Raw genomic sequence first — 25814 nt, 5'->3', positions numbered from 1 at the left:
CATTAGGTGGCTTAATTTCATCAAAAATTATCTTATGTCAAGTTCTTGTGATATTTACTTTTAAGCCAAAATATTATAGTATCACAAGATAGGATTTATTGCACGTAATTGTTCTGAGTTTAAAATTAGTTTTCTTCCAAAATCTGGGCTAAAATTTAAATATATTTTAATGCATACATTCTATATTAATACGTTTATAATATTTATACAACGAAAATAACTTATAGTATGAAGAAAAAATAATCCAGTGAATGTTCAAACAATCAGTGAAGTCATATTAATTTGTAAATACCTTCTATGAGTAATTTTTACAATTGTTTATGTAATTTATTTAATTTATATAATAATATATCTATAATTTACATAACTATTCTCGCTTTAACATTAAAAATTACAAAATTAAATATTATTTTCCAAAATTATTATTTAAACATTTATTATAATAAATCATTTTAAAATATTTATTTATTCTGAAATGAAGTTTAGATACATTTAAAAAAATACTTGTAGTTGTATACATTTGGTATACTAATACTTACATGCATTTACGTCTGTCCCTAAATTTATACTTAGCCATAATATTTTATATATTTTGAGAATTACATAGAAACTTTTAGTGAAAAAATTTTTTTTAGATACCTAAGAGACGAGAAAGCAATAAGATAAGTGATCGAAGCTAAAGGCACTTTATTCCATTTTTTAGGCTACACACTTCAAAATTCAGAAATTCTGTTGAGATGCGGAATTAAGTTATCAAAAACTTCTCAAATCTTTTCGATAGGATTTAACATAGAAGAATTTCAGAGCAGGTGTAAATTTTTTTTCTTGGCTATTTTTTGGACATATTTTCAAGTTATTATATATTTCCTTTTAAAACCTATAATTTTTTAGTAACATCTATTTTAGTATTATAAAGGAAAAAAGTACAAAATGTCGGTATTTGTAATTAAATTTGAAGCTGACTATTTGATCATGCAGTTTTATTGAAATAAAGATTTGATTACTGAGATTTGATTCATTGAAAGATTTGATTTATTGAAATAGAGATTTGATCAACTTTGCAATAGTATTCAAAAAATGTCAAGCATAAATTTTTTTCCTACTCTTAAAATATATTCAAAATATTTAATTTAATCAAAAGAAATAAGATATTAAGAGACGATTATTTCTAATAGTTGTATTCAGATAAAGATATTTTACTATACCATTTTTTATTTATTTTTCATTAATGCTCTCTTTACAGGGGAAGCAGCATGATCTTGCAATGTATTGAAATATGATAAAACAGATTATTTCATATTCTTTTAAAATCTACTAATAAATTTTAAAATATTTCGGATCAAATTACAGTAGAAAGTATAGGAATTCTGGTGCATCATGCGTAAAATTAATTTTACTGTAATATTTGGTACCGATATTTTACAGTAACAACTATTTGACTACAATGAATCAGGTATTCTACAATAAATATTAAGACAAAAATTACGGTATAAAACTTTTCTGTTTAGCAAAATCATCATTACAAAATGTATCGCTACCCTGGTAACAGGAAGATTTAACCTTAATTTGATTCGTAGTTTTTTACAGTGTACATCAAAGTGATACTAGATTGCTGCCGCCATTCCACATAACATTCTGGTGTAATTTTAATCCCACGATTCGTCTTGTTTCATTAGTAACAGTATCACCGAACAAATATAAATTTGGATATTTGATTGCCAGAAAATTAGTGAGATGTCACCCATCATCTTGACATATTGTTATTTTAAATAGCATATAACTGTTTCATTGTGGTTTTAATTTTTATATGGCTTTAATAGGCTTTATTTTATATGCTATTATTTTTTCAGTATGTATTATCAGTTTTCGTGCTTAACGCAGATGAATTTGTGGTATTTCATTTATTTCATGATCTGGTTTATAATGCACTGTTAAGCTCGTTTTTAGGCATTGTGCCATTAAACCCCACTTTTAATTTAATTCTACAACAAATTGTGGAGTTATGTTGAATTTTATTTTCCTACATGGAGATCTTACGTAAGGAAAAAAAGTATAAATATTACTACTTTCTTAAAATAAATTCTGAAATGGATAATAGTATCAGTAACGATAAAGTACCATAGAGTCAATAATTGGTACCATATATGCTGTAATTCACTGTGCTAAGTCAATATTTGAAAATAAACCCTTCTTTTCGATCAAGTTGGACAATAATATCATGCATTCTAGTTTAAGAAATACGATAGATACAAGGAGATAGAAATATGGTAGAATTACTGTACTGTACGGTAATACCATTTGTGTGGAACAAAATCACAATTTCTGTTATAAAAACTGAAATATACTGTGTTTAAACCATTCATTTTATATTTTTCCTTTCATAAAGTTACGGTTTTTCAAAATTCTGGCTTTCAAAGTTATCTTATTAACAAATATTCAGTACTTATCACAAAACTGAAAAGTAACATTTAACCAAATAAATGGTTTTTATGACATGCTACAAGGCATCATGAAAAGAATGTTTTACCACATTTATCTAATTTTATAACATATTCTAAAACTATATTTTATTGTTGATTTACCAAATTCTTCCCCAAAGTGCTTCTGTTAAAACCACCGAGATTTTCGATGTTTCCATAGAAAAAGCTTTTTCTTAGCTTTGACTATAGTTTTTTTTCTCTGCTTGTAGTTCTACTTAACATCATAAAAAGATTGAAGTAATTTAGGCAAATTAGAAGGATATTATAGTTCACCAAGTTTTAAAATCTGTAATTTTGTAGATGTGCACAGTGACTGTAATCTTTATAAATCTTACATTTAAGTAATGAAATATAAAAAAATCATGTTATTGACAAGGATAATTACAAAACTTCCCACTTTTTAAAATCAAAAGCTATTATTTTAATAACCTAAAAAATTTTATACATTTGAGTATTACAAGAACTTATGAATTAAACAATGTAGGGATGAACGGCCCTGAAATCATTTAACGATTTCAAAACTTACCTGATTTTAATTTTACCCTTAGCCACCAGTCAGTGTCGAGCAATTTTAAAGTGAGATTTGTGACAGTTTAGAAACAAAAGGTAAAAATTTCATCGAAAAAAATTATTATTAATTCATTTGCTTTTTTTCTTAATTAATTCGACATAATGGTATGGTTTGTAAACCTGAGCAACTAACCACTTTAAACAGTCCAAGTTTTTGTTCTTTTATTGTGTTGTACTTTTAAACTATATTGTTAAAAGGGGAATGAACAGAATTTTGTGTTTACTTGAACAGGAACGAAAATTTTTCTTTCAAGAAATGCAACTATATATGAAAAATATGAAGAAGAAATAGTTTGTAAATGCCTTCACTTTCAGCTACAGGGTACTCAGTGTGTCAGAAGCAATCATTCAAGTTCCCTGTGAATTTCAGTGCATATGACATGACCATGGACTAATCTAGTTGAAAAAGAAAACCTTTTTTTAATTTTTCTTTAAGTTTTTGTATTTTATTTTTATTAAATAACATTAATTCGCCATATTTCACTTATTTTTTGTTCAGAACCAAGTTAAAATACCCTGCATCCAAAGGGAGGATACAGCATCTTAAAGTACCTTGCAAGGATGTAAAAATATTTTATTATTACCTTATGCAATCACATATTTTAAATTTAAAGTGTTTTTATATTCTTTAAATTATCAGCAATGAAATATTATTTTGTAAAGGTACAATGCCTTCTACTTACGAATTAAAAACTAAAACCGTTATCTAATTAAACAAAATGTTATCGTAATTACAATATTTACAAAAGTAGCAAAAATCCTCATGCCTAATTTTCAATTTTACAGTTACTGAATTTTTAATTTTAAAAATAAAAACTTAAGGAAACCAATTTTGGACTCAATATTTTTAACAACTAATAAAGCACTCCAACTGTATTAGCGAATGAATACGTGACAATTGCCAAATAAATCTAGCAAAACAAATAAATAACACATTTTCTCATCATACGGAAAGCACTTAGTAAGACTAAAGTTTGATGCAATTGCCTCCATAAGTGCTTTGTAATCCTTAAAAAGACGTTTTGTTGGAAACATTTAAAAATACATTTGAAAGCATTCGAGCTTTAGTAATCCGAAGAAAAGCAAATTATTGAATAATGACGCACTAAACTTTGTTAAGGAGAAATGAAATAAAAATTTACCTTCTGTGTTCCTCTTTTGTAAATTATATAACGTTACAAACTTTTGCGAAAGCTTTAAATAAATTTTAATTTTCTTTATAATCAATATTGAATAATGGGAAATATTTTTCATTAACAAATAAATAACTGTTAAAAAATTTTTTTAGCTTAAAGTGTATGTTCAAAAAGTGTTATATGCATATTTTATTTTGACACAATGTTTATTACTGGAAAAATGCATCCTAATAAATTTATCAAATTAAAAGCAGTTTTCTTTTTGTTGAAACAAAACATTTTTTAAAAAAAGAATTAAAGAAAAAAAACACTGAGGATTTTTTTTTTCTTGCTTGAGATTTTTTAGCAGATCTTAGATACTTTCGTATCAGTTATTTTGAATCTGCAACCATTTTCACTACCTAAGCTAATGATAGCTCGAAAAAAACCCTGACAGAAAATGTCAGCTCTATTATCGACTATTTCCTCGTATGCTTCGGAACAAATCATAATAGGGATAGGGGAGCGTCCTTAGCCTCGTGCGCTGACGTTCTTGGACGCTGGATGCTATACAGTTTTAATCCTGATGATACTTCCCTACAAGTTTGTCGCAAAATTTATGCGACAACCTGTTATGTACAATATTTTAAACTTGTACATGTTGACAAAAATAGACATTTTAAAGAAAATTGTTAGATTTAGGACCAAAAGTCATTTTTGATTTGATATTCCCACACTCGAATCAAACAAGATCAAGTATTACAACAATAATTTGCTCCCTAGAGAAATCCTTCATTTAAGATAACTAATATAAAATCTCTTTAAAACATTTTCCAATAAAACTTATAATTTATTAAATTTTTAATTAATATTTCACATTAAGTGGTCAAAAAATTATACTGCTAGAGATTGGATAGATAAAAGAATATTAGGTAGTATCATTTTGTTAAAAAAAAGTTAAAAATTGACAGAAATTTAAATTACTTTTGATATTTTTTTCAGACGGATTTAAAATTTTTAAGGTAGAGCTATAATTTTTAAGCACAAAATTCATTTCCTCATAGGAAAAAAAAGTTTTCATAATTTTAAAAATTTTATAGCATGCACAAAAACAACTATGTTCAAAACTCTTTAAATCGAACACTACAGGTTTAAAAATGAATCATAAAATGATTTATTTCTCCCAAAGAATATATGGATTAAAACTCATATACATATTTTTAAACAACCAATAAAAATCCTTTTCAAATAAGTATAATTTAATAAAAAATATCGCAAAATGAAATTTTTATATTACTTTTTTTCTCCTATTTTCTCAAAAATTTTTACAAACAATGCAAATAAAACTTTTTATTAGTGCATTTTCTAATAAGTTTTCAATTTAAAACGAAGTATATTTATTTAATTTTAAATCTGTTATTTTTTCGAGAAATGTAAATTTCTGAGAAGAGCATCTCTTAAAATCAGTAAGATTAAATAATGCCTCGAAATAGACTTCTTTTATCTTTTAAATTCCCTTTTGTGTTTTTAAAAATAACCTTAAAAGTAATAACATATTTTTTTAAATAAAATATGATGAGATTAATTATTTTAGGTCTTAAACTACGCTTAAAGCGTTATTTTATAAATAATTTGAAAGAAAAACCTGATCATTATTCACCGTTGTTTAATTAAACCACTTGCTTCGAAAACAGTGAACCTAAATATCTAAGGATTATTAATTTCGGTGGAATGTTTATTCAAATTAAAAACACACTTGTTAAACATTCGGTGCGAGATTTGCAATCTTTAGTGTGTACTACCAATAATGAAAATTTTAATACATTTTCTCAGTAATCTCTTTTCAATATTTATTAAGATACACGTAGTCCTCAATTTTCTTATTATATACCATAAAGAATTATGTTTGATAAAATAAATTAAATTATTAAAAAATGTTGTAGTATCTTTAAAATAAGTTTTAAATTAAACTTATGTTCAAATAATCAATAATAATTTCTCGGTATTTATATTAATTTCAAATATTTTTTAATCGCTATCATGACAGAATCAAACAAACATTAATGAATAATTTTTAAACAAACCAATTTTTTCTACTTATTGGGTATTATTTTAAAGGAAAATATTTACTTTGGTGTTTTTATTGGTAGTATTTACTCGAACACTGAATTTATACGAATAGGCTAAACTGATTTTTTATCTTTCATCCATAAAGTTTAAAATAAAATAATTTCCCTGTTACAAAAAATACTAAATTCCAATTTAATATATTCCAATATAATAATAAAAAAGTCTAACTAATTTGTGAAAACTTTTAGTTTTGATTAAAAATATTTTTATTTCATTAAAAAAAATTATATTATAAAAAAAAGAATAAATCAAAATAAATAGAATGTTAAAAAGCTTAGATAGATGCAATTTATTATTACTTACATTTGATCAATTCATTTACGAACTATAACTTTCAAAACTAACTTCTACGTGGAATATTTTAATACATACAATGAATGCAAGTGTTTATTATCCATTAATAAAAAATGACTTGATGGATAATATTAACTTGTATTATTACCTATTCTTTATTTGTTTAAATGAATCCTGTTTTATACTAAGTAATAAATAAAGACTGATAAATTAATGATTAAAATCTTTTTATTTATTTATAAGAGTCGCAATTCATTATCAACATTTAAAACCTCTTTTAAATTTTAATTTGGGTAGAAGTTGTTCTTCGGTATAAATCTTTATCATTATATCTACTTAGATTTATTTGATTATATTTTGCTACGGTACAAGATAAGTACTCACACTTACTTACGTAATGGAGTCTATTATGCTTCTGGATAAATTCAGATGGATTCAGTTAATCACTGAAACGTTGTAGAAACAAGGATCGTAAATAAACCAGAAGATTCGTAAATTAAGGGAATCTTCTACTTTCATAATAGTGTATGCACTCCTTTTGATTTATTTGCGCTAAATTATAGTGAGATAATTTATTTTAAAACAAATGCTATAAATATATTATTGTTATTAAAACTAATAAAACATCAATGTAATTTTAACTTTTTAAATACGGATTTTATTTTGCAAATAAGAAGTAATAGTCGCTCAAATAAAAGTTCTAATTTAATTATTTAGCGCAATAAAGAACTTAGCCATACTTCCCATATAGCAAGCAACCTTACGGCAAACGTTGTAATTGTCGAATGTTTTGATTGGCTCATTACTGTTAGCTGATTAATCATTATTCCTGCAAAGCAAAAAGTTACAATACCGATATTATTTTTTTTAGAGATTGAATAAAGGCCTGCGTAAATCTTTACAAAAATATATAATTTCGTAGTTTTTATAGCAAGTCGATTTTTGAAAGCGTATTTTCCCTTGCATGTCAAAGTTCTCAAACGTAACGGTTTTTTAAATTATTTTTTAATGATGGAATGTTTCCAAAATCAATCTCGATATAGAAAGGCTGTTAATTCCAGATTATTGCAAATGTCATTGTGAGTAAGCTAGCACAGTTAAATTAAATTTAAACCTTGTTGGGGCATTGCGATGAAGGTTGCTGCTACATAAAATCCAACCTTATCATGATATTAGTTTTCTTTGAATGTGAACTAACTAGGTTTATTTCCCTCTTTGAAGGTTTATTTCTAATAAGTTCATTTTTTGCCAAATATATACTTTTGAGGTTTCAGCGATGCTCAGTAGATATAATCCCACTTCAAAGTAACATTTTATTACCTGCTTAAACATTGTGTTTGTCTCTAGAAATAGTGCCCTAAATAATTTAAATGTCGTTTATTATTATGTTTCTCCGAGATTCCTAATTTTTAGATTGTAATAATAATCTTAATAAAATGAATAATAATTACAAATTGCATTCCATAACTAATATTTCTCTATTTTTATAAATTTTTAAAGGCTTGAAAGCACTATTTTCTTATGGTAAAAGCGTTATTTATAAGGCATTAGTGAAATCAATTTGGTGCTTTAAGCTTCAGTATAAAAAAATAAGTAGTTGGCATGTTCATAACGAATTGATAGTGTTTATTTTTCCAGTTTTTTTTAAATATTCTAGTCTTTGTAAATCAAATTATTTTTGAGTTTTATTCTAGCAAATATTTATTCATTGTATCAAATAAATTTTCATCCCAGTAGCTACAAAAAATTTTAATACAACTGATTTTTAGTTAAAAATGCAACTAAAATAATCTAGAATTTCTAAGAGGAATATATATCTGCAATTTGTATTGATTTCTAACCTATTCTTATATATTTCTCTTTAAAATAAAAATATGCCAGAGAACCTTAAATAATATAAATTATTATTTATTTGTAACGTTTCACTTCTATTTGATCAATTTTTATATTGACAAGAGAATGTGGTTCAATAGGATAACATAAGAGACATGAATAAAAATAATTTTAACAATAAAACCCACTTGTAATGACGTATTTCATTGCGTGGATATATAAAATTAAGCTAGTTCTGTGGGTAAGTTAAAAAAATTTATTAAAAATGCAATTTTTCCGAAAGCTAAATTTTAGGCATAGTTTGTTTAATTGAATGGTTGATGCTAGCTGCATTGTAAAAAAATGCTCATGTGTTGCATAGCTAAGTAGCTTTAACATGAAATATACTTATTTCCTTAAGAGTAAATTTTTTTCGTGATATTTCCAAAATTACGTTACATAAATATAACGTATATCGAGAAATAACGTATATTAAAGAAACTTATATCAATATATTAATTAATGCATCAAGGTATTAAACGTATATCAGGGAAAAACGTACATCAAAGTATTCTTGTTATTCTGATTCTTTCATTTTTTATATCTATTTTATGTATTTTATATTTATTTTCAATACAATTACATATATTTTTATATATTTCTACTGAGGTTTCAATTATTCCATAATCTAAAACATAGCTTTAATAGTTCTGTTTAGCGAATCTGACATACTAAAAAACTTATTAATCTGTCATTAAAAAAAACTTATATCAATATATTAATCAATGCATCAAGATATTAAACGTATTTCAGGGTAAACGTATATCAAAGTATTTTTGTTATATTGCTACTTTTATTTTTTTATGCCTATTTTATGTATTTTATATTTATTTTCAATGTACAATTACATGCATTTTTATATATTTCTATTAATGTTTTAATTATTCTATATTCTAAAGCATAGCTGAAATAATAGTTCTGTTTAGCGAATCTGTCATACAACAATTTTGCTGAAGCGGTTCCCGTGTTATGTAAATTTCGGTTTCTCTAATCTCGAATTTCCTAAGTATCAGTCCCGTGTCATATGTTCTACATAGTGTGCCTGGTTTGTATTAAACTACCATTACTCTCCCTAATAAAGGAATATATCCTAGTACAACAGTTACTTGCAGCATATGCACTGTTTCGTGAAATGAGAGGCATATTAGTGGTTTAGTTATGGGTTCATTACACTGGGGTTGTTTAACTGGTAAATTTGTGACTCAAACAGAATTAAAGCAGCATTTTTACAGATTTCCTTTTTCTGCAGAAGTTCATTATTCTAATATCACTGCATATATTTAACTAGAATGAAAGATAAAATTGGCACCTTAATTTTAAATTTAGAAAAAATAAACATTTCTTTGCATATATTCCTCTTTTAAAAGTCTTTTTTATAAATTTGATGCTACAACCAACTTCTTAACATAATTATGAAACTAAATATGTGATGTAAATACGGAATATTAGAAGAATAATTTAAATTTGCATGCAATAAAGTAATGCACAACCAGAGCCATCATTTAGACCCCTAATCAACCTTGAGTGGCACTACGTCTTAAAATATTTAAACAAGCTTTCTTGATTTTTACGTGACTCGTGTGACTTTTCCTATCATTTTGAGATCTTCGAAAGCATTGAAGTAAAGTTTTATTAGAAAATATAATGAGCTCATAAAATGACGATTTATCTAGAACTACCTTTTATCAGTAAAATGACGGCAAATGAGATTTGAATATATTACTTGGATTTAACACAATGTTTCTCCTTCTTTGCTTATCTTTATTTCATCGTCTCTGACAAGACAACACTATATGATTTTCTTAACAAAAAAAATATTCCTGCAGTTCGCTGCTGCTCTCCAACCACTCGCATTTTTTTACTTAATTGTCAAGCATTTAGCATTCTATTTAGATTGCTTCGAAACCTGACCAAAAATCCTTAAAAGCGTAAATATTTTGTGAAAACTCCTAATTTATATTTTATAGCAGGGAAACCTAATAAAATTTAATAAACTGTTCTTGCCATTGAAAACTAATGAACGATAAAAATTTATTCAGTACATGGGGGAAATGAGTATAAAAGTTGGATTAAATTTCCTGCTGTCTGTGGAACTTTAGACCAAATATTATTTAGCGATTTGAAATATCTAAGAAAAGACAACCATGGAAGTAACTTGGCGAGCGTAACAGCATGCACAGAAATATACTGTTACGTTCTTTTGTAGAACACAAATGTCCCAATAGAAATCTCTTTTATATCCTAATAACTATTCATTATGGACGAAACAAATTTGATAGCTGTCTAATTATAGGGAAATCTCACAAATTAACAAAGCTGCAATTACCATGCACTTATTTTGAAAATTATTTCAGATGATTAAGAAACTTTAATGAAATACATAAACTAATAAAAGGCAAGACCTTTAGCAACGCTCATTATCCAAAAAAACTCTCTGTTAAAAGTAAATTTTTTTTAATGTCCAAGGTTTAAGAAAGGGTGTGCTCCATCAACTAAGCTGATTGTAAACAACGTGAATGATTTCTACAAAACGGCCACTTTTAGTTAAGCCAACTTCGTATACTCTGTAAACAGTGGGTGGGTGGCGCAGTTGGTTTGTCGTCGGCCTTCTGAGCCCAAGTCTGTTGGTTCGATCCCCGGTCCATGCAGAAAATCCTCATTCAGGATGCAGAAAATCCTCAGTGGCCATGTCGTATGGTTATGCGTCATGTAAATGATCACAGGAGTGACTTATTGGCTCTTGGCATTTCCGGCAAATTAAAATTCCTAGTGCACTTAGCATCCAAATAGAGTCTCATCTAGTGTGGCAGAAACTAGACGTCAAAATTAACATGGCCAACGGTATCTCACCCATTGTGGTGGTCCTGAAAGAGTGGATACCACTTCTGGAAACTCACTAGGTCTGCTCATGTGTGCGCACTTGTGCAGCTCATTGGAAATAAAATAAAAAAACTTTGTATACTGTAACTTAGCAAAAATGTTCTTGGTTTCCTTCTATCGCGTGTAACTCTTCACAAGATTCATGAAATTCATTTATTTCAAACTTTACGAACTAAATGCGATTATTACAAGGTAGCTACCCCCTTCCCTTCCTAAACCTGAGTTTTTTGAAACTACAATTAATTCAACGGTATTGCAATTGCATGTTGCTACGGTATTTACAAATTCTTATGAGTTTTTAAGAACTTTGCTTACGAACATCATTTTACCATGCGTACGTTTAGGTTTTCAGCTTTAAGTTTGAAGCTTCATTTTAATTTAAATTTTCAAGAGTTAAGATAATCTAATTATTTAAAATCTGAATAAGGCCTCATTTTCAATTAGTTTATTTATTTGCAAACCCAAGTGATTTCAAGGAAAATATTTTAAGCATTGGAGATAAGTTAATTAGATATTTTCTCTAGAGAAGTTATTTAAAATAAAATATTTAATGCAGCCTTAGTGTTAAAAATACATCAGAGACCTATGAAGCGATAAAGTGCATATCTAATAAAGTAAACTTCATAATCCCATACCACTTAGGAAACATAAAATTTGAAGTATAATAATTTAAATTAAAAATAATATTAATAATTGAATTAGTATTACATATTTATTTGTGATTCTGGAGAATTAAAATTATAAAGTACATTGCCTATTTATTTAAATTAAATTAATACGGCATACTTCGGAAATGTAATTTTAACATGAGTAATTGCTTTTTTTTAAAAAAAAACAGTATTTTTATCATATATCTGATTCGTTATGTGTTTTAGGATATTTCGTACGATTTACTCACCAATGAACATAAAAGCACAATTTAAGTCAATTTTTGCTATTTATATTATACTCATTTTTCGAGAAATGTCTCAGATTTGAAAAAAGATAAATAGAATTCATAGTTAAAATAAAATGAAATTTTTAAAATATAACCAGCTATGTGTTATTTTTTGCCCATTTATTTTTTTAAATACATTGAAATTAATAAATGAATCATGACTTAAATGTAAGAGTTTATAGAATTAACATTTGTTTCCTTGTTTGATTTAAGTCTTAAAGCTGGAAAAATATATTTCAAAAGTGATTCCTTTTCAGAAAGCGTTGGTTTTATTCATATTGACAGTTTGCGTCATAACTGTTAGGAACTCCTAATAATAAACTCATAATAGCATATGTATATATATACACATATATATGGATAAAACATAGAAAATATTAAAGATTAATAAAAAAAAGAAGAAAAAGTATTAAAATAAAATATTTGTAATAGAAATTATATATATATATATATATATATATATATATATATATATATATATATATATATATATATATATATATATATATATATATATATATATATATATATATATAAAATATATATATATATATATATATAAAAAAAAAAACTGGAAGACAGGAAAATGAAAATATATAATCTCTTCATCAGCACACACAATTATATCCGGAAAAGAGGATAATCCTATGAACTGATAAGGATATCCGATATAATCCTGCGAACTGATGAAGAGATTATATCTTTTCTTTCTTTTGTTTTCCGGCTTTTTAATGCATATTTTTTTAATATTTTGAAAAATAATTTTTAAAAATATTTTATTTTAGCAATTTTCTTATCTTTCTTTTCGTTATTCTTTATTATTTTCCACGTTTTCTCTCTATTTTTAACTTATTTGAGTTTGATATACTTGTAGCTTATGCGCAGTAAATAAAACTTATTAATTTTCTTATTTTTCTTTGTTTCTTTCCTTTTTTTATTTTTGTCTTCATTGTGACATTTATATATATGATATAAAGAACAATACTATTTGATGATAAAACCTTTGAAGAGCATCCTTAAAACTAAAAATCCGGACTGATTAAGTAGATACATTAATTTCCTTCATGTATTTATTTATTTTTTGCAAAACTTTAAACATGTTGTTTATTATTAAAGTCAGTACTAGACATAATCTTGGTTAAAAAATTCATTTCATAAAGAATATATTTTTTTTCGAAATCCAATCTCATAATACCTATGTATATTTTGAAATAGCAAATATCTAATACTATCGCAACCCCTACGGCGCTTCTAAAGGAAATTGCAAACGTAAAACGTTTTGTTTATTGGAACATAATTACACATAAAAGATAGTAAGAAATAAAAGATAGTAAGAAGTAAGAAATAAAATTTTTGGAATATTTAAATTTTGTAGTATGCGAAATGGACTCGGATATTAAATATTTCCCTTTATATTATTTTAATGACATAAAAATAAACATAAAAATAATTCATTAGATAAAATTTTCTTATATATTTGTCATACGTTGGATTCTAATTCTTATTCATTAGAAAATTTCCCTGTTATAATTTGCAACTCTTTTTCTATTTGAAATGGAGAAAAAATTATATTATTTTTAAGCAATATGTTAAGACACTTGGATATGTCCTGTGCTTATGTTATAATGTTATACAGGGATTAAATGATTTTTTAATAATAATTTTTTTTTCAATGATATGAATCATACTAAACTAACGCATTGCTTTGAAAAAATTCACTGAATTCATTTGGTAATTGTTTCCAAATCAATCATATGCATTAAATTCATTAAATTAGGTTTGTTGGTTTGATTTTATGGACAAGTTTAATTAAATCTCCTATATAATGTGAATTAACTTAAATTCTTATGACTCTAATAAGTAATAGGAAATAGTTAATTTTAATAATTTCAATTATTTATTTATTTATTTTTAATTTCGTCTTTTAATTCTTTTGTGACTTTGAAAAAACTATTACGCACAGTTATTCAAACATTTGAATCGATTGAAATGATTTTTGATTAAAAAAAAATCTAAACAAACTGGCTTGTTTACTTTTATTATAAAAATTTCTTAAATCAGATTTTGATTTTGCACTTTGCTTTTTCTAGTGAAAAAAATATGGTCGTTTTGTGCGCTTTTAGTAACGAATGTTTCGACTTAAATTTTTTTTTTAAAGTACGAGGAAATGTTTTTTCTACTTTCTCTTCTTCTTTTTAACCACTTATTGGCGTTCACCAAGTACACAAATACATTTAATTAAAAAAGCAAGATTCAATTGCGGCGAAGAAAAATCTGACGAGTTTTAGAAAAAGGGGTAAAAAAAAAATCTATCCCGGGAAAAAAATACAATTTGTAAGATCTCAGGATTATTAATTAACAGCATAACATAAAACAAAAAACTACTGTAATAACTTAAAACCTTTATCTCCTAATTTTTTATTAGGTACAGCGACAGAATAATTACTTAAAAGAAATTTAATAAGAAATACCCATTGTTTTTTTTTTTCAATTACTTTTAAAATTTCGAAGTGATACTTGTATTTCAATATTCTCGCAATATTGTGCTTTTTTATGAAAATTATACATTATAGGAAAAAAAATTTAAATTTATTTGAAAGGTATCTGGTTAGCATTTTCTGAAGGTTTCTTTAATGTCAAAGGAAAGCAAAATTGTTTTTAACTAACATATGGAAGGAAAATATTTGCACTAACCTATTAATCTATATTATAACGAGTGAAAGGGAGGGGACAAAAATGATTTAGATGCGACAAATAAAGACGAATTTTAAAAGTGAAAAATTTAAAGGATTCGACAAAATCCAAAATGCATGGAGAAGCAGCCTGGATGAAATGATGATTTGGATTAATAAATTTTAATAAAATTTTGTTCAGAATTTTATTTCTTTTAGATTTGAAATGAAAACGATTGTCATCACGCAAACACACATTACAGTTTTTCTACTCATACTCAGATTCTTTTATTTACACGTTTGCACTGCAAATAATGCAATTCATCTTCCTACCGATTATATACTAAAGAAAAATGCTTTTCTGGCTTGCAAGACATGTTTGTTTAAAATTTTATAACAGCCGTCCCAATTATGTGTTTACCACTATCTATAATCACCTCCGTAGCCTTGTAAATTTGAACCCAACCCAGAGACAAGGGAACTCCTGGATAAAGCGAAATTAGCCTGCTTAGAAGACTTTTTGATGGAACTAACCCATATTTGCGTTACATAGAGAGAACAGCCACGAAATCCTCTTCACCACGAAAATGGTTAGTTTGACAGCAAACGAACTCTAGCCCATGATCTGTCTACCACTCGGGATAATTAATGCCAGCACTGTGGTCGGTGTGTGTTCTGGGTACAGAATTCATATCGACAAGCTATGGCTGGGTTTCGAACCTGGGGCACATCAATGGGAAACGTGAGCTCTATCCCAGTGGCCAATGGTAATTTAAAGCAGATTGGATTGATTATAAATCGGTACCTTGCTGTGGTCGGTGTAATACGATGCTCATGCGTACAGAGTATTGCATTGATGCCGGCTAAATACGTCGCTCGTAAAGAAAGGATTACTAAAAATACCAGTTTCATCAATGCTATTAATTAATTGATATAATTTTATCCCATTCGTTCTAAGACTTCAGTAATTTCTTACCCACGCTTTAAATGATACTATACCACCTATTTATAATTCTTCTTTCTGCACTCAGAATCAGTTGGATGAAACTATTCCTAGTACCTTTATTTCAGTAAAAGCCATTAAAGTTTTAAAAGTGCTTGTAACTTTTTTATTGTTAATCAAATTAATATCTTATTTAATCTAAATCTGAAGTTGATAATATGATAATTCTATCTGAATTTTTTTACTGTATCTAAAATATCATCTGATTTTATTTACTTTTCTGTGTATTTTTTCGCTCTTAGTTATCTTCATCAATTTCACGCAGATAAATTTATTGTATATAACTGATATTTTGATCTGATCTAAAACCTGTTGTTTGACCCCCGATATTCTATTTTTGGAAATAGTAACCCTAATACAGACATTCAATTTAAAATAATTTGATAACATTCTTGTGAACTCGATAACATTCGTATTTCGTAATATCTGAAGTAAAGTACTTTATTTATTTTTAAATTATTTTAGATACAATATTTGCTTCAATTCGTGATTTATAATTAAAGCATTATTTCATCAATCTATTTCCGAGTAATGCTACATTAATATAAACTAGGGAAACTTTTAACGAAATTAGTCCGCCGATTTTGCTCAATCTGTTTTGCTTTCATTATGTTATTAATTCGCATTTTAAATTTCAAGAAAAACGCATCGTGCATATTAGATAAAAGAGCGCTATAGCTGTTACACCAGCAGTTAGCGTTATTTTTAATCATTATGCAAATAACTTCGCTTTATAATACTTAATCTACATTTAGAAAAGATTATTAAGAAAATTGCGTTTTGCAATGCTTCTCCAAATAGCTCATTTTAAACTCTGATATAATATCGCTATTAACTTTATTTCCTGCCTCCAATTCCCCTTATCTGAATCGAAAAATAACACTGTTAATTTAAATCAGTTGCTTTAAGTCATTTTAATTTCCATCAAAGACCGCAGTTAGAGCAGGAATAGAAAGTAAACGCATCCGCTTTCCTATTTCATTCATGAGTGATTCTTAGATTGAGAAGCGCCCGCCCGGGGGCGTTGTGGACAGCCGGTAAAAGTGCACTGGGGATCGGAACGATGAGTGTTTTCCGGAAAATGTTTAGTTGCTTTATGACTGCTACCGTCAATGCATTGAGTTTTGGAAAGTTCCCCCTTTTTCCGGCGCAACTTGGCGCGCAAGAGCGTTTTGAAACAAGTTGCAAAATTTACGGCGTACGGACGTTTTATCGTTTAAGTGACAAAATGTGGCATTTATTGACAATTTACATCTTTTAATTGTGTTTAAAAACAAATATAACGGGACTAAAACTAGTAGTTGCGGGAAATTCGAATCATCATGTCATCATTGTGGACATTCCATATACTTGTACTTGTGTTAGCAGTTTGGGTGACAAGCCTAGTGTCAGGTAAAATAGACTTATACAGATACATTAAACTAACGAAAAAAATTTTACCTTGAATGTGTTCCCTATTACAGCATTAAAAAAACATTAAAGTTGTACATAATTGTACATAGTTGTACATAACCACGGATATTATTTTATCATTATGAAATTAAAAATAGTGCCAGAAAGTTTATACCAATAATTTTTACGAAAATGTTTTTTTTTTCTTTTTTTTTACAAAGTTATTCAAATATTTTTATTTTGAAGTAAAATGTTTCCTTCATTTTTATTTCATGAAAGTTTTAAAAAAAATGTGGAAAGGTTTCGTACGCAACCGAATTTTACATTCATTGTGCTGTAAGTTTTTTAATACTGTAATTTTTCCTTATTTTCCAAACTCCAAAAAATGAGCGAAATATTTTATAATATTAATTTATTTTATTTTAGTTTAGTTTTCGATAGATTTAATTAATTTTTTTTTCAAACATCAAATTTGCATTTGTAATAATTTTTTTACTGTTTTATTTTTTCGTTATTTCCCGTCATAAAAAAAACATAAATTATTTTTTTATAAATTTTTTTTCTCAAAAGGTTCGTTTTCCAGTATAATCTAATATTCTACGAAAAATTTGTGTTAAGTTTTCTGCATTTTACGTCGACATTGTATTAAATGTGTTCTGACATGTAACAATTTCACAAAAAAACTTTACTTTAGAGCATTTCGCAAAAAGCATTTAACAATAGAGCATTCATAAGAGCATTTTACCATCACTGCTAATTAATTTAAATATACATTAGGAATCTAATTTATTTTTTTTGACTTTCTGTGTCACACCACCTAAAGAAACTTGATTTAATTTTCCGAAGAAGATAAAATTAAAGCCATCAAACTTAATTTATGTAGTGAAAAATTTTTGTTTTAAATGATGTTAAATAAAATAATTTAATAGATATAAGTTTAAAAAAATGAACTCTTTTATTTTATTTTCCAGTAATAGTTTTTATTTAATCTTTTGATATTTATACACAGAATTAAATTGTTTAATTAAATTTATTCCACTTTATTTAAGGTATACTCTAATGCCTATATATATATAATATTTCACTACTTTAACTAGATAATATTTATTATTAAATAATGTTGTTTTATCTTACTATAATTTATGATTATGTCTTATGATTATACTTCTTTTTTAAAATCAATAAGAAATAGGATAAATTCTAAATTTTCTGAAGAAAAGAAATGTAAAGTTAATTTTGAAACGTAAAGAAAATATGTTAAATTAATTTTTCAGTAAAATAAGATGCATAAGAAGTGTTGAAAACATTTGAGGCTATGTAAGTTTTTAATTGCGAAATTCAATATTGCATCTTTTTGCCAAATTTGGCAAATTCATAGTTTTCGTCAACATTTAAAAATGTATTTCCGAATAAAAGGAAAACAAAGTTAATGCATCAATTAAGTGAGAATAAAAGTATTTTATTTATAAATTATAATTTTTGCAATAATTGATAATACAAACAAAAATAATTTTAAGTATAAATTTGATTTTTTAAACTAATGTAACTATGTAATGGTCTTCACTTTTCTAGAAGGCTAGCCGAGTGCTATTGTATTTTCTTAAATTTAAAAAAAAATACAATAGTATCTGAAAAATGATAGAGCATTTAAATATGATCTTATCAACATAATTTTATCTCTTATTAATGAAGTTTTCCTCCTTCTTTATGAAATTAACAGTAACAGTTTTTACCGTTAGGAAATTTAATCAATATGAAACATACTTAATCTAATAATAGTATTTTTTGAATTTAAATTATAAATGTTAAAGTTTTTTTAATAAATTTAGATAGAAAGTAATAAATGTAAATCAAATTAATTAAATTAATCTTACAATGTTATTGTCAAAGGAATACATCACAAAAAACTTACGTTTTAAAAATAATTATTATGAGCTCCTGAACACATCTTGCGGAGAAAAAATCAAAATGGTAAAATCACAATTACAATCCATTAAATCACCGTATTATCACTTGGAAAAACCACAGTACTATACAATAATAATATTTCTTATTGAAAAAAAATCTGGGGAATAAAAATAAAATATGCGGTATTTAAACCTTTCATTTGGTAAATTATTCTTTCATATGGTAATTATTTAAAAAAAAAATGCTGATTTTAGAAAATTGTTCGTAGTATTATTAATTCAGTGAAAAATATAAAAAAAAATAAAAGCTTGAGCCTAATGAATGATTTTATGCCATGCTCTTAGGTGTAATTTTAAAATTACGAATTTTTCTTCAACATTTAAAAAATCTTTACACATATTATATAACCATATTTTATTGTTAATTTTACTTAAATCATTCCCACACTTCTTCAGTGAAAATTACTGAGTTTTTTAGGGATATATTTAGGGATTACGGTAAATTTTACCATATACCAGTAATTTTCATCATATGTTTTTTTTTCAGTTTAGTTTAAGAAAATCTTAAATAATATTGATTATTTGAATAAATTTAAAGAAAAGCATTTTCTTAAAAGCAATTAGCAGTTTGCCGTAGATCTTGTACTAATTTTTTACAGCTAAATTATGACAATGCATTGCATTATCAAAAACAGCTTTGATTAAATGAATCAAGTAAAAACTTTAAAAAGAATAATGACATTTTTTGTCTTTCTATTTTAAAGTTAAAAGACATTAAATAAAGCTAGCCTTTGAAGTTCAAAGGAAGTGAGACCAGAAATCTTTTAAGAGATTTGTGTCTAGCAGATATTTTTTTTAATAAGCATGTAATTATACTTACATATTAGCAATTTTTATAATTAAATGATTTTTATGCTTTTTGATGTTGTAAAAAGCTTCTCAAAGGTCTTTTTTTAATTTATTTCAATAGAAGAATAAGCTAGAAAGCTTATTCTCTTCTAAGAGGATTATTTTTTTATTTATTAAATACTAGCACGATGATGTGAAGGACATGAAAATCAAATTTCATATAGGCAAATTAAAGCGATTCGGTAAATTAAATAAGAAATTTGTTTGAATTACATATTTATTTTCAATTCTTTATTATACTCAATTAATTTTTAAGAGTGTTATTAAATTACTGAAATTGATATAAAAGGTACGAGAGTAATTAAAGTTCGAAGAAAGAAATGGAAAAATGTAATAAAATACTGTCAAAGGTGCTGTTAATTTTGTTTAAAACATATGCAAATGATGATAATAACTTTAATTGCGTCTAGACATAAATTAATTTACCATTTAATTAAAAGTTTTATTTCAATATTTCCTACTTATATGTAAAAAGTTGCTTTTTTATGACAATATCTAGTTTTGAAGGTTAAAGTGTTTATTTTAGTTAAATAACTAATTGTAAGGATGCGTCCTAATGGAAAAGAAATCGTTTAAAATTAAATTAAAAAAAAAAAACTGTGAAAGTCTGTCCTTAATCATTTGTAATAGATCCTGCTAAAACTGTTGGTGAAACATTTAAAAAAATATTTTTTTAATTGTTTTTATTCTAAATCCTCTTTTTACCTGGGAAAAACAAAAATATAAATAGTCTAGAAAACTAACACATATTGTTTTTGTTCTCAATTAGCACGTGTTACCGAGACTATAAATAAACATATTCAAATGTTTTTCTAATTATTAATTTCTATATTTTTTACAATTACAGTAGGGGACTATCCATGAAAAAATGTCTATAAGAGTCCTCACTTAAGTAAAAAGCATAAAGAAACATTTACAGAAATAATTATTTTTACCAATTCTATCCCGAGAAAAAAAAAAGTATGGACGAAAATACTAATTATGGTAAAATTTACCATATTTCGGGCTCTATAGGAACATCAATAAGATCAGTAGTTTTTACTGAAGCTCTTTGGTAATGATTTTGGGAAAATTAACAATAAAGTATGGTTTTATAATATATGTTGTAATTTGATAAATGTGGTAAAATTTAGTAATTTTTTCATGAGAGCATAGAACATGGCTTAAAAACTATTTATTCGGTTGAATTTACTTTTCTATTTTGTAACGTTCTGGGGCTCAATCTTAATAGTACGAGGGGTTGACCTTAAATATGCTAATTAATAAGGGCAGACGATATTTCTAACTACGAAATCAGACAGAAAAACGTAATTTCTCTTATTAAACATGATATTTTTTCAGCATATTCGGATTTCTGACAAAAAAAAAAACAAAAAAAAAAAGAGTAGTCCCAACCTAGGAAATATGGTCCTAATAGTTTGGTCAGAAGATATACTAAAGTTTGGACCCTTTAATGATAATTTTACTTTTTGCGTATTCGCTATATCTTAAATTTTTTTTAAAGGGAATTGAAAAACAAAATTGTACCAAAATAAAAAGTTCGTATATTTTAAGATAATTCCACGCAAAAAATAACTTTTACTAAATATTTATTATTTGTTATTATTATATTTAATAATGGTCGAGAAAAATTTGAATTATAAGGTAAATAATTTTTTGCATCATTTTAAGTAAGATAAATTTGCATGGCAAAATACGAAATTTGTACAAAATTGGTTGAAAAGTTCTAGAGAAATATAATTCTAAGAAGCATCAACAGATATTTAAAAGTTGATTCCTCAGAATCTATTCAACCGATTTCGATAATTTTTCTTATTTTTCCACATAAAAATATATTCTTCGAAATGATGAAAGAAATTGTATAATTGAAAGATATTGCAGAAATTGTGCGTTATAAAAGAAATTGTAAACATTATTTAAAAAAAAATAAAACTATAATAAAGATTTACTAAAAGTTATTTTTTGTCTGCATTACCTTTGGACAAACGAATTATGTAATTATATACAAAAATGTTTTAATTCTCTTTAAAAGTTTTCGAGTCACAGTGAAATACACTAAAAGTAAATGGGTCAAAAACTAATTAAGTAATAAGAAAATGTAATAAGTGCAAAAAGTAATTTTATTAAACTTTGGAACACTTTCTTAACCAAATTATTGGAACTATATTTCCCACATTGCTACTACCCCTTATATATTGGGCTCAAACAATCCGATTCTGACGAAATAAAGGTACGTTTATTCTGAGAAAGTACGTTTTTGTGTCTGATTTCATATTTTAAGGTACATGCTATTGCTGAACTCATTATTTAGTTTATTTGAAGTCCACATCTCGAGCTATTTAGATTGAGTTTTAGAAGGTGAAGATCCGATCATTAGATCAAATGTTATTCAAGGTGGTCCATTTTTTATTTTGCACTTTTTACAGTGAAATTATTAAATGTGAACACCTTGAATAATTTTTAACCCAAGGATGGATTTTCAAGAGCTAGGCGCCAATCTGAATAGTTAGATTTTTTAACCTTTGAAAATCTAAATAATTTGTTTACTATATTTTATGCTATGAATTCTTGAAGAAGAACACATATTCTCTCAAAAAACGTTCACGAATCATAAATTTTCATGAATAAGGGATACAAACTGCCTTGATCATCAAAACAAAAGGATTAGCCGTAAGCTAAAATATATGGCCTTGATAGCTAAGACAAGAAAGCAGGCGAAATGTTGGAGTCCTTACTATTATTTTTTAATTTTTGGGTATAGCACTATATCTCAGGAACTATTTAAGAAAATCAGGAAACTTATCGACTCCAATATAAAATTTGGTCTTATGCAAAAGATTTTCGATCAATTATTTTATGATTTTAATTAATTTATTTAATATAAAAAATAGTTTTAAAGAATATACATATTTATATTATTTAAGCATTTTAAATTTCAAACTACAACATTTGGTCCAAATATGTCAAACAGCTTCTTAATTACAACAATTTGATTCCTTATATTTAACTGAAACTTTATTAAAGGGAAGGCATTTTGTCGAAAGTGTTAAAAATTTGTTCTAACTTCAAAAGTAATAGGAAAAAAACAATATTGACCAGCGGGGAATTATTGTAATATAAAAATAAGAAAAATAATCAAAAGTTTCAAATTTTACAAAAATTTATAACTTTAAACTGAAAACCATATTTACGTTACTTGTTAGCTACTGAAATAAATAATATATTCATTTTGCTAGTACAAATTTAAAGCAGGATCAAAATAGGAAGCATCTGAAACTCTTGGAGAATGTAAAAGAAGAAAAATAAAATATTGGTTGTTTCATGGTAATTGAAGGAGAAAAGAAAATTTAATAATTAGCAATGAAGAATTAATTTATTACTTCCCTCATTTTGGAAGAAGCGAATACTAAATATTAACAAATAATTTGAGGGATGAACATGGAATATGTTTCTGCAATCAAATTAAGAAATAGAAAGGGTTACAATTATGAACTAATCTGATAATGAAATCTGCAAATTATCTATAAAATAATTTGCAGAATTATTAAATAACTTAAGCTGCTTTTGATAGTCATTAAATTTTCCATTATTTAAAAATATGTTCTGCTTAAGATATGCTTACAAGTTTCTAATACAAAGCATACTAAACTAAATCAAAATTGGGTCTGAACAAACAAAAACACGAAAATGAGTAAATGCATTTTTAATCTACATTTTATTAATAAATAATCCATTTTTAATATTTAACAGCTGTCTTGGTATTAATGATATAAAGGATTTGTAACAAAATAAAAGAAAACTTCCTTGTATTATTACATTAATCGGTTTCCTTAAAGGTATCTCACATTTGTCCTATTATAATTTCATTAACACGCGTTTGATTCGATATCTAATGTCCGAGTCTAAATATTGCCGTTCTGGTCCGAGTTAAATAAAAAAAGACATAAAATAGATATTATCCCCGCTGGTATTAGTAATTTAAATATGGCTCAAAAGTCGCTAACACTTAGAAATCCAAAAAATCCTGTAAACCACCCTCCTCATTTTTTTTGTCGTATGCCTGTTTTTTTAGGCAGTGGGGATGCGATTGTTCCTGTTCAGTGGCGCCATATATGGCCAGGAATTCGACTTCTGCTACGCCATTCACACAACCACAACCCGTTTATAGGGCGGGTCACATTCACACACAAAGGAGAAAGGATATAGAACACAGAGAGAGAAAGAAACATCCATGCCTTGCCTGGGATTCGAACCCAGGACCTTTCTGATGCAAGGACAGTTCCCTGCGCCCTACACAGGCCGGTCGGCATCCTCCTCATTCCAGGTGGAAATAATTTTACGAATTAGTCAGAAGGTTTCTGGAAGAAGAAGAATTCAGAGTGAACATTACACAATGCTTTTCAGACAAATGAGGCAAAGTTTCTGATATAGATTTTATAATCTGATACGCTTAAAAGTTATCTAAAGACGGTCGGTCTAATAGTTAGACAGTTTTAATGGTTTTATGTACAGAAACTGCAATTTTTATCATTGCGACTGCGTATGTAACTCGCATTGATATTTAGATAAGAGAGGCAATATTTATTATTCAATTTCAATCGTTGTGTTAAATTATGCAAAACACGAGTCAATTGCAGAATTATTTCAAAAGTATCAATCTCTTTTTCTGTATAAAAATAAGTGAGTAAGCTGCAATTCTGTCAATTGGAGTGTTTTGCAAAATATGGAACATATTGGAAACAAAATTCATCCATTTCAAAGTTTTATTCCGCATATATTGAATCAGCTTCCCAAGAAAGGTTTTGACGTTCAGTTGGGTTCCCAATCATCTGGTTATTTCATTTAATTTCAGGAAAATTTAGTTGGATCTGTTACCTAAGCTGCCTTTACTTCATAAGCCCAGCATAAGAGCAACAAGACATAAAATTACATTTGCAAGTTTTTATGTTTTAATGGAAGTAACATCAAAATATGGCAGTATCTACAAAATGGTAGCAAATATGGTATTAAACATGAAAAATCAGTGAAAGTGAGTGAAAAGCACTAGTACTATTAAGCAATAATTTTCTTTATAAAAAGTACTGTCGAAATTGTTTCAATAATTCTGTCAGATATAGTGTCTTACCACAAATATAACATATAGAAAAGGAAACTCGCTAAATTTATTGTTTTATTTAACATTTATTGATATAGTTTCACAAAAATGGTTTTAGAGGTTTGCAGGGTTCCATGTCAAGGTATTTCAGAAAACGTCTTGGTTTTTCCTGACCCCCTTATTTACTCCTTTAGCCTAGAGCTGCAACTTTCTAAGACATAAAAAATACATTTTGCATTTGCTTTCGTCTTAATGGCAGCAACACTGGCCTCCTATAAAGTTTAAAAAAATTGCAAACTGTTAAAACCACGTTGAATCCTTGACCTATGTTGTTAAGCTGACCCAACTACGAATGAGGCTTACTTGATGGACTTATCTTTATTTGCAGTTTTGATGACTTACTTTCTAATATGTGCAATTTCCGTTTACGATTCCTCACATTCTAGTCAATTGCCCGTGTTTCAATAGCTAATATTTAAATTCCTTTTTTAGTTCCATTTTTGATATGCATGAATTTATACTTATATGCTATTTATACTACGTACTAGTTATATTTAT

The 25814-nt window shown here is 26.5% G+C and overlaps 1 protein-coding gene across 1 annotated transcript in view; it reads left to right on the top strand.

Annotated features, from left to right (window-relative positions):
* Positions 1-16976: 16976 nt before the first annotated feature.
* LOC107452480 (lachesin) overlaps positions 16977-25814 on the top strand; it is a 180624-nt gene continuing 171786 nt past the window's right edge. Inside the window, exon 1 of the mRNA XM_016068967.5 lies at positions 16977-17345. Coding sequence (XP_015924453.3) covers positions 17276-17345 — 70 coding nt within the window. The 5' untranslated portion in view covers positions 16977-17275. The remainder of the gene's footprint in view (positions 17346-25814) is intronic.

This window comes from Parasteatoda tepidariorum, chromosome 6 (assembly GCF_982258835.1).
Source record: "Parasteatoda tepidariorum strain Cologne lab strain chromosome 6, Ptep-v5.0, whole genome shotgun sequence".
Lineage (NCBI taxonomy): Eukaryota > Metazoa > Arthropoda > Arachnida > Araneae > Theridiidae > Parasteatoda > Parasteatoda tepidariorum.
Note: the sequence above shows the minus strand (reverse complement) of the source record. Positions and strands in the feature narration are given on the sequence as shown.